This window comes from Raphanus sativus, chromosome 8 (assembly GCF_000801105.2).
Source record: "Raphanus sativus cultivar WK10039 chromosome 8, ASM80110v3, whole genome shotgun sequence".
Classification (NCBI taxonomy): domain Eukaryota; kingdom Viridiplantae; phylum Streptophyta; class Magnoliopsida; order Brassicales; family Brassicaceae; genus Raphanus; species Raphanus sativus.
In genome coordinates this window covers 11,224,737-11,239,529 of record NC_079518.1, presented here as the reverse complement: position 1 = coordinate 11,239,529, position 14,793 = coordinate 11,224,737, and the positions used below count along the sequence as shown (strand labels likewise).

Below are 14,793 nucleotides of genomic sequence, written 5' to 3'. Positions count from 1 at the left end.
ATAAGAAAAGCTAATATAACATATAAATTTAATATTAATATTAATAAAATAAAATTCATTTTTATTTATACAGAATATTCATCAAGACTATTATTTAAATTAATTATTTAGTGACACAGCTCAAAACAAATAATACATCAATGATAATTTAGCTTAAACTTAATAAAAATATGACAAATAAGCAAAATTACCTAAAATCATGGAGAACATGACAACTAAGCAAATTTACTTCATAAATAATAGTATAGATCACCTACCAGAAATTTGCGGTTAGTTTCTTTCTAAACATAAGAACAACAAAAAAATCAAGAGATAAGAAACTTAGGTGTAGATGCAAGTTCTGATTCCAAGGGAAGGTTAACTAACATAAATTATATAAGTGCTCTGAAGGAAAGTTTTCATTGATTGAATTAAGGGTAATCTGCAACTTTGGTTTAATCTTCTGAATATTGGGCTTTTGTTTTAGCAGCATTTCCTTAATCTAAATTAGAAGTTTTGTTGGTGAGAGCAAAATAATATGTAGTACAACAAATTTATAATTCCATCTGACTTTTATCCCTGGACCTTGAATACTCGTTTGACAAAAGAACCCTCTCAAAGTCTAAAGAGCAATCTCTGTCTGCATGCTTGTGTTAGAACAGAACACTACTTGTTATTGTTGTTGCGGCTGTTGCACTTTCTTCTCAGCTCCCCACTTTAATTTTGCTATGGTTCCATCACTCACAGGCTCATATGCCTGAGTAAAATCAAAAACAAAAGTCAACTTTCTGATGCAAATTTTTTATCTTTGTTATCTTCGTCTTTACAAGACTTCTCAAGGGAAGAGAAAAAGCAAAGCAAAGTTTTGGTGGGCACCCACCTCAAGTTTTTGAACAAGTTCTTTGGCATCAGGGGCAGAGACAAAGATGTGGCGCTGAGATGGCCTGATAAAACCATCATCAACGGCTTTATCAATGAAAGTGAGGAGGTAATCGTAATAACCATCCACATTTAACAAACCCACCTACAGTTTTTCCCCCAAAGTGGAAACACACAGGATCAAGACTTTTATATTTTGATCATATATATCTCTCTAACGCATCAAGCACTAATACTAATTGATTATATATGATTCAGATTTAGTCACATGAATTATCTTATAAAATAATGTTTAGTGCACAAACGACTCTACATGTTATTGGTTTAGGTAGATGCAAAACCAGCAAGGCTTGTCTCATTGAAGCCTATGAGACGTTGTTACATTCATGTGCACCATCTTTAATTATCTTAAAAACTTCGTTGGCTAATGCAGGTTTTGTCTGACTCCTACACTGCAAAATCTGATTTCTCCAATTTTTTAAAGGCTCCTTATGATAATGGCATGTGCGTGGAATACTGATATGGGTTTTGTGAGCGCATATCTATCCATGAATGGTGCTGGAGTTTTCCTTTAAACAAGGCCAATAACATGCAGAGTCACTCGTGCACATCCAATAATTTTAATATGGTTATTTAACAGAGCAAAACAGAGTAAAACAGAGCACTACAGAGTAAATACAAATAAACAGAGAAAAGTTTAAATCAATAGATTAAGAATAATTTTTAAGTATGGATGCATGATGAAGTATGAGCAAGATCCATATTCGTTAATTAAAGGCATGTGAATAAGCAAACGAACTGATATTAGAATAAGATTTAATTCATACTTAACATGGTTTCAGAATAGTTTTTGAAGTATTGAAGAACATGTGGAAGTATAGAGATGGCATATAATATGATATTGAAGTTTCTTGTTTTAAAAAAAATATATTGTGTTCTTATGTGGAGAAACTAAAGAAGAAAGGATAGGATTTGAGCATATGAAAGATTCTTGTATTAGTTTTGAGTTAGTTAACAATTACATCTCCTATTTGTACAAAACTCTGTGGACACAGTGACCTATTAGATGTTAAGAATCGAGACTCTGTATTTAATCAAAGATTTAGAGAGTGACTCAATTCCATCTTCAAGATCTTGAATGCATGAATCTAAGTTCTGCACATCTTCTATCTTCAAGGACTTCTCTGATTGGCACTCCAAGTCCACTCTTGTAAATTCGTTGACTTCAGCTTCGCATGCAGTTTTGTTCTGGCTCATCATCTTTGAGACCAGTGACCATTTGCCACAAGCCTTTGGTCCAGACATGAAGCTAAATAGAGATTCAAACAAAGCAACTGTTACAGCTTCTGCTTCTCCAAACACAGCCAAAGACTCTTTGTTTTTGTTTTGGCCAGTTTTCAAACTCTTGAGTACTTTTTGAAATGATTTCTTGAGAAACCTTCTTGAAGCCAAGTATTTCTTGATTTCAGCAGATAGATCACCACGCTTTCTTCTTAAAATTGACTCGATCTCCTTGAGACTCTCTTTCATTTTTGATAAACCGTCTTTGGCAACGTTGCACAAATCCAAGATCTTGATAGATCCATCAAGAATCATCTCAACTTGTTCTTGAGATAAAGTTTGTTGCGTGATGGACAAGCGAAGCATCTTGTCAATAGAATCATGTAAATCTTGAAGGTTGCTAAGTCTTTGGCAAATCGAAGATGAAGAAGCTGTCTCTGAAGATCTCAATCGGTTCAATTGTTCATCGACATGAGCGGCTTGAGGGTGTTGTCTTGAAGGGAAGCTGTTAGAACGAACATGGAAAGAAAGTGCCATTTTTATGGTTTAGCTTTGCGTAGATTCAGAGAAGGCTTAGAGAGCTAAAAGATGTTTGTTATGTCTTCATTTTCTCTCTGCTGATTACATATATATACACCTTTAGAGAAGGGAGACATTTGGAATCTTAATTAAAGTTGGTTCAACGATGTTTCTGCAATGTCTCACTCCCGCTCATTGATGCATATGATATTAACGTAGCACTCGTGGATACATTAATATGCACAATTTAAACTTAATATTTTGGGGATTGAATCAGATATTGTCTGCCTCCTACACTGCAAACTTTTGTTTCTATATGTTTGTATAAAGCTCGAGTGGCAATGACATGAGCTGGAAGTACAGAGTGTTTGAGAGCGACTATATGCATGAACTGTGCTGCTGCCTACCATCACCTCCTGCACATTCATTATTATTTTTGATTGATATATGGACATATAAAATATATACTAATATGATAAAATATGAATCATATCAAGATGGCATATCCAGCGCTATTTTCAAAAAAAAAAAAGATGGCATATGCAGCGTTGCTTGGAGAAGGGGACAACGCATAGGCCTTCCTCAAGGTATGTCCGTGTATCAGCTTATAATAAAAGAGTTCCTGTAACTTTAAATGTAGAAGACGAGTTTCTACTTAACACTTTAGAACTACAGAATACAATCAACAAGATTCCAGTTTCTTGTGGTGAAAGTAACGGTTAACAAGTCCTGTGGTCTCTGATCACGCTTAATGACCAGTGGATTTTACTCTTAACAAGAAATCCTTTCCAAATATTTGTGTACTTCGTTGTTGATTTTGTGAAGTGCCACTTGTTTCATGAAGATTATTTGATGAGTAAAGATTTGAGCAAAAAGTATGAATAAAGATAAACAAGAGAAGCAAAGGTATATAGCCAAAAAGTTTATGTTCTCATTTAGAGGTATATTAACATTTTTTCTGTACAAAATATTATAAGCAGAATGACCTAAAAGATGTTAAGAAGTGAGACTCTGTATTTGATCAATGACTTTGAGAGTGACTCAATTCCATCTTCAAGATCTTGAATGCACCACTCTAGCATCTGCACATCTTCTATCTTCAGTAACTTCTCTGATTCAAACACAGAGTCCAATCTTGTAAATTCATTTGCTTCATCTTCACATGTAGCTTTGTTCTGGCTCATCAGCTTTGAGACCAAAGACCATTTTCTACAAGCCTTAGATCCGGACATGAAGCTAAACATAGATTCAAACAAAGCAATTGTTATAGCTTCTGCTTCTCCAAACACAACCAAGAATTTATTGCAGTTCTCTTTGTTTTGGCTCACTTTCAGATTCTTGAGTACTTTTTGAAATGACTTCTTTAAGACCTTTCTTGTGGCTAAGTATTTCCTGACCTCCGCGAATAAATCTCCACGTTTTCTTCTTAGAATAGACTGGATCTCCTTGAGACCTTCTTTCATCTGTGATAAAGCGTCCTTGGCCATATTGCACAAATCCAAGATCCTAAGGGATCCATCAAGAAGCTTCTCAATCTGATATTGAGATAAAGCCTTATTGGTGATTGATAGGCGAATCATCTTGTCAAGAGAATCATGTAAGTCTTGAAGGTTGCTTAGTCTTTGGTAAATAGAAGAGCTGGAAGCCGCCTCAGAAGATCTCAATCTGGCCAACTGCTCATCAACATAAGCAGCTTGTGGGTGTTGCATTGAAGGAACACTGTTAGAACGAGCATGGAAAGAAATAGACATTTTCTTGTTTGAGCTTTGTTTCTATGTCTTGAGATGAAGAAGCTAGTTAGATGGCTGAACTGTTTATATTGGCTCTCTGGTCAATACATATATACAACGTTAAGGAAGAGAGACATGTGGAATCTTTAGGTAGTTTAAATTTTAAATCAAAGATAACGATGTTTGTGAAATGTCTCCCTCCAACCATTCACCCTAACGCATCATCCAATGTGCATAAGAGAAATACATGATTCAGATTGCTCAGATGAAATGATTTTATAAAATATTGCAATGCAAAGCCAGCAGGGCTTTGTCTACTTGAGGCATATGATATCAGCATCACTCACGGATACATTCATGTGCACCAGCTTATATAATCTTAATCTTTTGAAGGTTTGCTCACATATTGTCTGTCTCCTACACTGCAGAATATCATCTCTTTCAAGTATTAGCGCTTGTTGTTGTGTCATGAACTGTAATATACTAATATCTATTGGTTGCACATGAGGTTTTGAGAGTGAATATTTGCTTGAACGGTGCTATTATCATCATCTCCAAGGAGACAAGCCTCACTGGATTTAGTTTAAACAAAGCCAATAAGGTGCAGAGTCCCTCGTGCAAGTTAATTTTTTTTTTTGAAAGGAGAAATTGCATAAACATCCTAACAATAATCAAGTTTGTAATAGTTGACCATAAAGTTGATGAAGGCAATATAAATTTTCGAAACAAATGTTACTAAAATTATAATTTTCAACTAATTTTAAAAATTAAATAAGTAAACATAATATTTTATTAATCATATTATATTAGTAATTATTTTATTACAATAGTATGTTTTTCATATTTTATAATGTAATAATATGTTGTTAATATTAGTACTTTATCGTTAAACTGCTGCAATCTATCCTTTATATAATAAAGCATAAGTCACTCAACCAATTGTACAGTGACACATAGATAATTAAAAAAAATCAAATAAGAGAATGGAGAAAATCGATCAGTTAGACAAATTTGGAAAACAAAAGTAAAAATAAAAAAAATTGACCAACAAAAGAAAATCTTACGATTTAAACTGCAAAAAATAAAAAAAAATATCTAGATTCTCTCAGATCACTACATCACGTTCAAAGGAAAACCATGTCATCAATATAACTGTTCTATCTTCTATATAATTCCAGACAACTATCCTTTATATAATAAAAGCATAAGTCACTCGATCAATTGTACAGTGACACATAGATAATTAAAAAAAATCAAATAAGAGTAATGGAGAAAATCGATCAGTAAGACAAATTTGAAAAACAAAAGTAAAAATAAAAAAATTGACCAACAAAAGAAAATCTTACGATTTAAACTGCAAAAAATAAAAAAAATATCTAGATTCTCTCAAATCACTACATCACGTTCAAAGGAAAACCATGTCATCTATATAACTGTTCTATCTTCTATATAATTCCAGACAACTAATTTGCTTATTTTCTTTGTTTCATTTCTCTTTCTTTTATATATAGTTTCCGTCTACTTCATCACTTTTGAAAGGACTTCTAAATGGAGCAGTAGAATCGAAAAATCATCATAGGATTGTCAACAACAATAGAGGTACTAATAAGTATATAAAACTGTTATATAAGGGATTTTTAAGGTTGATAATACTTTCCTTTTCTTTGACAAACAAAAGAAAGATTGATTACTTATAAATTTTGTTTTTCAATTGTAATGATTTTATTTGGGTTTAGAAAAGTAATAATATACAACTTTGGAGAAATAAACAACAAGCTTTTAGTTTTCTTTTAAATTTTACCAATAAATATAACCTTCAAAATAACATTTATTTTCTTTGTAGCTTATATAATCTCAAAGTAAAATTTATTTCCACTGAAAATCACAAAAAATGCCCGTGTGTATGCATGGGAGATAATACTAGTATTTTATAATCAGTCAGCATAAATATTTCACAAACGTAATAATTTTTAAACGTTGTGCCACTCAGACAAAACGTTTGAAATCATAACCATCCGCACTCACAAACTCCCGCAGACGCAACCGTAACCAATGCGTTTGAATCAGTCGGCTCTAAGTCACAGAAAAAATCCATCAGAAAATGTTTGTATTAAAGTTAAAATAAAACACTAACAATACTAAACAGGAGTAAGAATGCTAAACAGAGCAGAACAGAGTAAGACGGAGCATTACAGAGTAAATATAAATAAACAAAGAAAGTATAAAATCAACAAACTAAGAATTAAGGTATGAATCCATGATGAAGTATAGGCAGATCCACATTCGTTGATTAAAGGCATGTGAAGAAGCAAAAGAAATGAGATTAGAATAAGATTTAATTCATAAGCAACATAGTTTCAGAATTTTGTAAGTATTGAAGAAAGTGTTGAAGTACAGAGATGGGATATGATATGGTATTGAAGTTTCATGTTTCTTAAAGATATTGTGTTCTTATGTTTAGAAATTAAAGAAGAAAATATATAATTTAATCATATGAAAGATTCTTGTATTAGTTTCGAGTTTGTTAACAAGCATATCCTATTTGTACAAAAATATTTTGGGCACTATAACCTATTAGATGTTAAGAATCGAGACTCTATATTTGATCAAAGATTTAGAGAGTAACTCTATCCCATCTTCAAGATCTTCAATGCACGAATTTAAGTTCTGCACATCTTCAATCTTCAAGGACTTCTCTGATTGGCACTCCAAGTCCACTCTTGTGAATTCATTTTCTGCATCTTCACATGCAGCTTTGTTCTGGCTCATTATCTTTGAGACCAGTGACCATTTGCCACAAGATTTTGTTCCAGACATGAAGGTAAACATACATTCAAACAAAGAAACTGTTACAGCTTCTGCTTCTCCAAATACAGCCAAAGACTCTTTGTTTTTGTTGTGGCCGGTTTTCAAATTCTTGAGTACTTTCTGGAATGATTTCTTGAGAGACTTTCTAGAAGCTAAGTATTTCTTGATCTCAGCTGATAGATCTCCACGCTTTCTTGTTAAAATCGATTCGATCTCCTTGAGACTCTCTTTCATTTGTGATAAACCGTCTTTGGAAACGTTGCATAAATCCAAGATCTTGATAGATCCATCAAGAATCATCTCAATTTGTTCTTGAGATAAAGTTTGTTGAGTGATGGACAAACGAAGCATCTTGTCAAGAGAATCATGTAAATCTTGAAGGTTGCTAAGTCTTTGGCAGATAGAAGAGCTTGAAGCTGTCTCTGAAGATCTCAATCGGCTCAATTGCTCATCGACATGAGTGGCTTGAGGGTGTTGTCTTGAAGGGAAGCTGTTAGAACGAACATGGAAAGAAAGTGCCATTTTTATGGTCTAGCTTTGCTTAGATTCAGAGAAGGTTTAGAGAGCTAAAAGATGTTTGTTATGTGTATATTGGCTCTCTGCTGATTGCATATATATACACCTTTAGAGAAGGGAGACATTTGGAATCTATTCTATTAATTCTTCAACATGTCCAATTGATATAGGGTTATGTCCACTTTTTAATTTTTATAACTGCTACTAAATACATCTTTAATATATCTTTTTGTATTAATATAACTGCCAAATCACGTAACTGGCTATTAATCACGTAACAGCCCAAAAGGGCGCATGATTCAATATGATTTAATATCGGCTTTTTTGTGAACGCCCATTACTGCATAATTATATTTCTTAATTTCTTAATTATGGTCATTAATCACGTAACTGGCTAAAAAGATATTATACAAAGATTATAATTATTAAAGCCTCTTATAAATCATTTTAAAAAGATATTATACAAATTAAAAACAAAAATAATTAAAAACACAAATATAAAAATTTTAAAAGATGTAAAACAAAAAATTTACCCGTCCTTTTAAGGGCGGGTCAAAATCTATTATATTAATTACCCTGTATGACCAATTAAAAAGGTCCTTTAGAGCATTGTTAACCGTTCGTAACTTCCCTCGGCATATGAAACGATAATTTGGGCTTCGAATATTGTTAACCGTTCGTAACTTCCCTATATTCCTGTTTTTATGTTCAAATAAAAAAAACAAATAATTTGGACTGAATATTGACAAAAAGACGAAGCCTTACCATATGATACATGTACATACTTACAAAACTTATCAATTCTATTAAATTCATATCATACAGAATATGATTATACAAACACACAAACATAAAATTATGTTTCTTTAAAAAATAAAATTAAAACTAAAACTAAACAACTAAAATTAAAATTAAAAATTGTTATCATGATCCGATATTCTAGAGATTTTAGTTTAACGGGTTTTAAATAGATTTCTACATTTGAACCCGCCTTTTTATATTTTTTAGTTTTATATTCTTTTAGAAATTTAATTTTTATATTTATATGTTTTAGTCATATTTGTGTTTTTCATTGTATAACATTTCTCTTAAATAATTAATAGGAGGTTTTAATCATTGTATTAAAATAGTTTTACCATACATTATGTTTTTATTTTAATAGTATTGACTAGATTCGGATTCGCCTTTAAAAGAGCTGGTATATTTTTTTGTTTTACATATTTTAGAAATTTAATTTTTATATTTATGTTTTTAATCATATTTATATTTTTCTTTGTATAATATTTCTTTTAAATAATTAATAAGAGGTTTTAATAATTATCGTAAAATAATTTGACCACACATATATCAATAGGTCATATTCCTGTTTTAGTATATTGATATTATATAATGAAAAAACGTAAATAAAAACATAAATATAAAAATTAAATTTATAAAAAAATGTAAAAAAAAATATATAAAGGCGGGTCAAAATCTAGTCTTAATTAAAGTTGGTTCAACGATGTTTCTGCAATGTCTTCTCCAGCTCATTGCTGCATATGATATTAACGTAGCACTCGTGGATACATTAATATGCACAATTTAAACTTAATATTCTGGAGATTGAATCAGATATTGTTTGCTTCCTACACTTCAAATTTTGTTTCTATATGTTTGTATAAAGATCTAGTGGTAATGACATGAGCTGGAAGTACAGAGTGGTAATGACTAATGACATGAACCGTGCTGCTACCGTCACCTCCTTGTACATTCATTTGTTATTTTTCAATTGATATAAATATTATTTTGGACATATATAATTTATGTTAAGATAATAAAATATGAATCATCTCAAGAATGCATATGCAGCGTTTCTTGTAGAAGCCGACAATGCATAGGCCTTCCTCAAGGTATGTCCGAGTATCATGAAGTTACTGTGGCTTTTAATTGTAGAACAAGAGTTTCATAATACCTAAACACTTTAGAACTAGAGAACAAAATCAAGAAGATTCAAGTCTCTCTTGTTTCTTGTGGTGAAAGTAACAACTCTTAAGTCCTATGATCTAATCACCCTTAATGACCAGTGGGTTTTTACTCATCACGACATTGTTTCCAAAGATTTTGGTACTTCGTAGTTGAATCTTGAAGGTTATTTGATGATTAGTAATTAAAGATTCTTGCAATCAATATGAATAAATATAGACAAGAGACGAAAGGTCTATATGCAAACAATTTTTTTTTCCTATAATTGGTTTTGAATTGATGGCTGATTTCTTCCTATAATTGGTTTTGAATAGATAGCTGGTTTCAGTTTCTTCCTCTTTAGAATGTAAGAAAATGACACAACTAACTACGTCATTATGCTTATGTCACATCTTACGATTTCAACTACTTTTAATGCAGCTTCCCAATTATAGCCGATAATCTAGCTATATAGTTGATCAAAAAAAAATTAGCTATATAATACAGTGAATGTCGAAAAGAAATAGTAAAAGATAACATCGTTCAGCCTGTGGCTGTACGTTATAAATCTTCGAGAGAGAGAGAAAGAGAGAGGTTTGAATTTTTCCTACAATGTTAGAGATAAAATTGGCCATGTTGTTTGAGTTAGAATTACAAGAAAGTGATGGTTCTCCTTCATCCATGTCACAAAACCTCTCCAGGGATCCACAGCCAACCTCCAGCGGCTGGGGATGGGTCTTTTGTCGAAATAGAGTGGAGTGGCCATCCTTTTTTCATGCAAGGCTAGTACAGATGGTGAGAATGCTCTGGAAGAAGGTGTCCCAGTCCGTAGGGGCACTTTCAATCAACCCGGTCAGGTATATATAGCGATTGCAGATGGTGCACCAGTTTTGTATACATAGGCCCTGGTTGGTAAGGTGATGAGATCGACACATTCTCTGCAGTGACCTGACAGAGAGAAAGGCTGTACGCGAATCGGGGCTAAAGGCCGCATTAAACTGCTAAGAGATAGCAACTGCTAACATCTAGGTTCTGATTATTAGCAGTTCAACGGGACCCCTCGAATCATCTATGCGCGCGGCTACTTCCCGACGACGGTCGGGATCCCTCTCGTTGGTGAGGGTTCTCTTTCGTATAAAGGTTTAGCTCATCGATGATGGTGATGGTGGACGGATCCCGGTGGAAGAGTGGCTGCCGATCACAGAATCAAGAAAAGGGAATGTTTACACGGCGACGTTTCATCTTATCTGTTCGGGACTTGGTTTCCAATTGCTTTTTCTCCCTGCTGCTTTCGCAACAGTTGGATGGTAAAATATCGTATCAAACTAAACTCTCTCTATTCATTAGTTTCTCGGATCTAAAGTTCCGATTAGTATTGTGTAATAACGTTTTTAATGTGTAAGTTGTATTATGTACTATTTAGTTTATTGTATATAATATGTGCTCTCTGAAAATATTATTTTGTCCAGGTTATGGGGAACGATTGTTTTAACGGTGGGATTTGCATGGAAGCTTTACACAATATGGCTTCTTGTTAATCTCCACGAAGCCGTACAAGGAATACGTATCAGTAGATACTTGAGACTTGTAATTGCTTCATTCGGTAATACAAAAAAAAATCTATCAAATTCTTTCGAACTTTGTCGTTTACCGTTTCTTGTTGTGGTCATGAAATAATATGATATAGGTGTGAGGCTTGGGAAACTTCTGGGAATATTCCCTGTGATGTATCTTTCAGGAGGAGCTTGTGCAATTCTGGTTATAACCGGAGGGAAAACAATAAATCAACTTCTACTCATTATGTCTGAAAATGACACAGAGCCACTTACTACCGTGCAATGCTTCTTGATCTTCAGCATCCTCGCTGTGGTCATGTCTCAGTTTCCGAACATGAACTCTCTTTTTGGAATCTCGTTGGTCGGTAGTCTTATGGCCGTAGCATATTCCACCGCAGTATGGACTTTACCTCTAGCTAATGAAAGGAATCATCATCAAAACAATGTCTCTTACACTACAAATGATACAAGTTTCGAAAACATTATCAACGCAATTGGAATGATAGCTATGGCATTTCGCGGGAACAACCTCGTCCTAGAGATACAGGTCTTAAGATTGAGAAAATCACAATTTAAAACTGATTTTACGTTTTCAACTTAAGTTCTCTTTTGGTTAGTATTGACAAGGTTTTGTTGTGATATTTGTAGGGTACTCTACCTTCCGATCCAAATAATCCTTCGAGAAAGACAATGTGGAGAGCCGTGGTGATCTCTCATGTGATCATCGCGATTTGCATGTTTCTAGTAGCCATTGTTGTATATTGGGCATACGGTGACAAGGTATGTTATGTCAAAGTACGATTACGATTTATATACTATTCTTTTGTGTAGGTTCACATAATTCACTTCATAATCAAACATTAACGGTTCATAGTAGTTGATCCACAAGATAAATAGCTTTCTCCCTACGATATCTCCAATATTTATTGTTAATGCTTTATTGTGAATTTATTTTTATGATAGATTCCGGCTACGGGAGGTCCAATAGGCAACTACTTGAAACTTTACGAACAAGGCTACTCAAAGCAAGCCGCTTGTTTCATACACCTCACGTTTATCTTCTATTGCTTATGCTCATATCCGATATTCTTAATGCCATCATGTGATAACGCAGAGATGTTGTACATAACGAAGACACAAAAGCCTTGCTCCTTCTTTGTCCGGATGATGTTGCGCGTGTTATTGGGTTCGGTTAGTCTCTTAATAGCCGTTGGATTCTCGTTCATGACTTATCTTGCGGTTCTTATCGGAGCAGTAGGCTTGCTTGTTACGTCTACATACCCGTGTTTCATGTGGATATCTCTCAAAAATCCCCAGAGGAAAAGCTTGATGTGGTTGTTTAACGTTTTGGTGGGAAGTTTAGGCGTGTCTCTCAGCGTTTTGCTTGTGGTTGGCTCGTCTTTGCGTTTGGCTGATACGGGTTTACATGCAAACTTTTTTAAACCCTAGGGCATATTTCGGAAAGTTGTTTATTTTAATATGAACTTTACGCGTTGTGCCTATTCTTTCACGAATTTTGTAATAGTACGTATTCCGCACTGAACTAAACAAAATTTTTAAAATACTATATGAACTTTATGCGTCCTGTCTATTCCTTCACGGACTTATATAGTAGTACGTATTTCATATTGAACTAAACAAAAATTTTAAAAATACTACATATATAGACTTTCAAAATCGTGCTTATTTAATACTAAACGTTAAAGGTGTTAGTCATTCGTTAATTTATCAAAACAACGTTATTTTTAATAATTTTTTTAAATAAAAAATAAAAATAAACTCTCAAAATCGTGCTTATATATATTGACTATCAAAGGTAATAATCATCCTTTAATTTATCAAAAGACTTTATTTTGGATAAATTTTATAAAATTATCCGTCACTTTTTAATTTTTTTTAATTTTACAAAATCTGTCCAAAATGACGTTGTTTTACAAATTAATGTATGACTATAAATTTAGGCATCGACCCTATATAAGCAGATGAGAACTGTGTGTTGTTTCGGTTTCAGAAATACGAACTATGTGTCGGTTTAGTTGCAATCTACCATAGTTTCCAAGTACATATGTAAACCCAACAAACTGATAATGGAATGTTGTGTCAGGAGAAGTATACTCCTTACATGTTGACACATATACACCAAGGTACGGGTCATGATGTCGAAGTCGAACCCATGAAAATTTAGCCACATTAGTGTGGACCAACACGAACTCGACACGTTGAGCCAAAGGACGAAACATTGTATGGAGAAAAGTGGAGAGAAACGGTTCAATGATAGGATGAACAAGCTTGCTAGAAAAAGGAAAGTTTTGATAGACCTAACACACAAATGTACAGGGGAAAATGTACAGGGGAAGTTTAGGCGCGTCTCTCAGCGTTTTGCGTGTGGTTGGCATGCATTAAAGATCTTGAAGATGGAATTTAGTCACTCTCTAAATCTCTAATCAAATTCAGAGCCTCAGTTCTTAACATCAATAGGGTTTTTTTAATCAAAAACATCAATAGGTTAAGAGGTGTAAATGGTAGCTTCTACATAAACTAATATACAAAGACCATTTCATATGATTAAGTTCTTTCAGTTCTTCTTTCTTTCTAAACATAAGAACAAATACACAACAAAAATCAAGAGATATCAAATTTGAACTTGGTACATCTTTCACCGATGAAATATGTTTTGTTCTCTTTAATTACTCCCATATGATTAAGTTTTTTTTTTTTTTTTGGAAAAGAGCTTGTTTCTTTTATGTTCTCTTTAACATAATGTCTCGTTACTTTTATATTTCCCATTATGACTGTTCTCCTTAGATTTTGAATACTTTTTAGACCAAATAATTTCGGAAAGTCTAAAGAGCAGTCTGCATGCTTGTGTTAGAGTATTTCCAACTCCACTCTATTTTTCATTCTAAAATAGAGTTTAGAGTAAAAAATGCTCCAATAGTACTCTATCTTTCACTCTATAATAGAGTGAAAAATAGGTTTACTCTAAATATAGAGTAAGTTGTTTTTTTTTTGTTCATCACTCTAATTTTTACTCTAAAATAGAGTACCATTGGAGCAAATTTCATCTCTATTATAACAGAAACTTTTTCTTGTTGCGGCTGTTGCACTTTCTTATCAGCCTCCCACTTAGATTTTGCTATGGTTCCATCACTCGCAGGCTCATATGCCTGAGTAAATAAGCAAAAGTCAGACTTTCGAAAGATGAACTAGGAGGATAAGAGTTGTAAGGGTAAGTAGAAGAAAAAGATGATTCACCCATGTGGACTCTTTGTGGGCTACTAAGGGGGGTGTATTTAATTTAACATTTGATGTGATTTGATTTTTAATAGAATTTTAGATGATTTCAATAAGTTGCAGAGATTTAAGTGATTTTGGTTAAACTACTCTAGAATATCACCTAAAACTATGAGATTTGAGTTTTTATTTTTTTAACTAAGACACTCCACCCAAACACCCTAAAATCACCTCAAAACTTTAAAACTCCACAACTTAAAATAGTTTCAATAACAGTGGATTTGAGAGTACTTTATGAAATGTCAAATTCAATAACAGTGGATTTTAAATGAAGTTTTAAAATTCATGTT

At 33.1% G+C, this 14,793-nt stretch overlaps 4 protein-coding genes across 4 annotated transcripts; 1 reads left to right on the top strand and 3 right to left on the bottom strand.

Moving 5' to 3' along the window:
* Window positions 1-1,920: 1,920 nt before the first annotated feature.
* LOC130498767 (uncharacterized) lies at window positions 1,921-2,676 on the bottom strand. Its single transcript, XM_056992355.1, has one exon. It carries the CDS (start codon window positions 2,674-2,676, stop codon window positions 1,921-1,923), a length of 756 nt encoding a protein of 251 aa, XP_056848335.1.
* Window positions 2,677-3,644: 968 nt separating this feature from the next.
* On the bottom strand, window positions 3,645-4,409 carry LOC108819968 (uncharacterized). Its single transcript, XM_018592972.2, has one exon. The coding sequence runs from the start codon at window positions 4,407-4,409 to the stop codon at window positions 3,645-3,647; it is 765 nt and encodes a 254-aa protein (XP_018448474.2).
* A 2,511-nt stretch (window positions 4,410-6,920) lies between these two features.
* Window positions 6,921-7,718, bottom strand: LOC130498744 (uncharacterized). Its single transcript, XM_056992307.1, has one exon. The coding sequence runs from the start codon at window positions 7,716-7,718 to the stop codon at window positions 6,963-6,965; it is 756 nt and encodes a 251-aa protein (XP_056848287.1). The 3' UTR covers window positions 6,921-6,962.
* Window positions 7,719-10,265: 2,547 nt separating this feature from the next.
* Window positions 10,266-12,803, top strand: LOC108821542 (lysine histidine transporter-like 7). The gene is made up of 7 exons (XM_056992839.1): window positions 10,266-10,388; window positions 10,436-10,510; window positions 10,800-10,960; window positions 11,123-11,256; window positions 11,341-11,756; window positions 11,858-11,989; window positions 12,173-12,803. Exons 1-7 carry the CDS (start codon window positions 10,266-10,268, stop codon window positions 12,656-12,658), a joined length of 1,527 nt encoding a protein of 508 aa, XP_056848819.1. The 3' UTR covers window positions 12,659-12,803.
* Window positions 12,804-14,793: the final 1,990 nt, after the last annotated feature.

Bases quoted from the DNA above. Each gene is read 5' to 3' on its own strand.
- LOC108819968 (XM_018592972.2), bottom strand. From the start codon at position 4,409: ATGTCTATTTCTTTCCATGCTCGTTCTAACAGTGTTCCTTCAATGCAA.
- LOC108821542 (XM_056992839.1), top strand. From the start codon at position 10,266: ATGTTAGAGATAAAATTGGCCATGTTGTTTGAGTTAGAATTACAAGAA. The intron at 10,389-10,435 runs GTCTTTTGTCGA...TTTTCATGCAAG, and splicing joins CCTCCAGCGGCTGGGGATGG to GCTAGTACAGATGGTGAGAA. The intron at 11,757-11,857 runs GTCTTAAGATTG...TGATATTTGTAG, and splicing joins ACCTCGTCCTAGAGATACAG to GGTACTCTACCTTCCGATCC.
- LOC130498744 (XM_056992307.1), bottom strand. From the start codon at position 7,718: ATGGCACTTTCTTTCCATGTTCGTTCTAACAGCTTCCCTTCAAGACAA.
- LOC130498767 (XM_056992355.1), bottom strand. From the start codon at position 2,676: ATGGCACTTTCTTTCCATGTTCGTTCTAACAGCTTCCCTTCAAGACAA.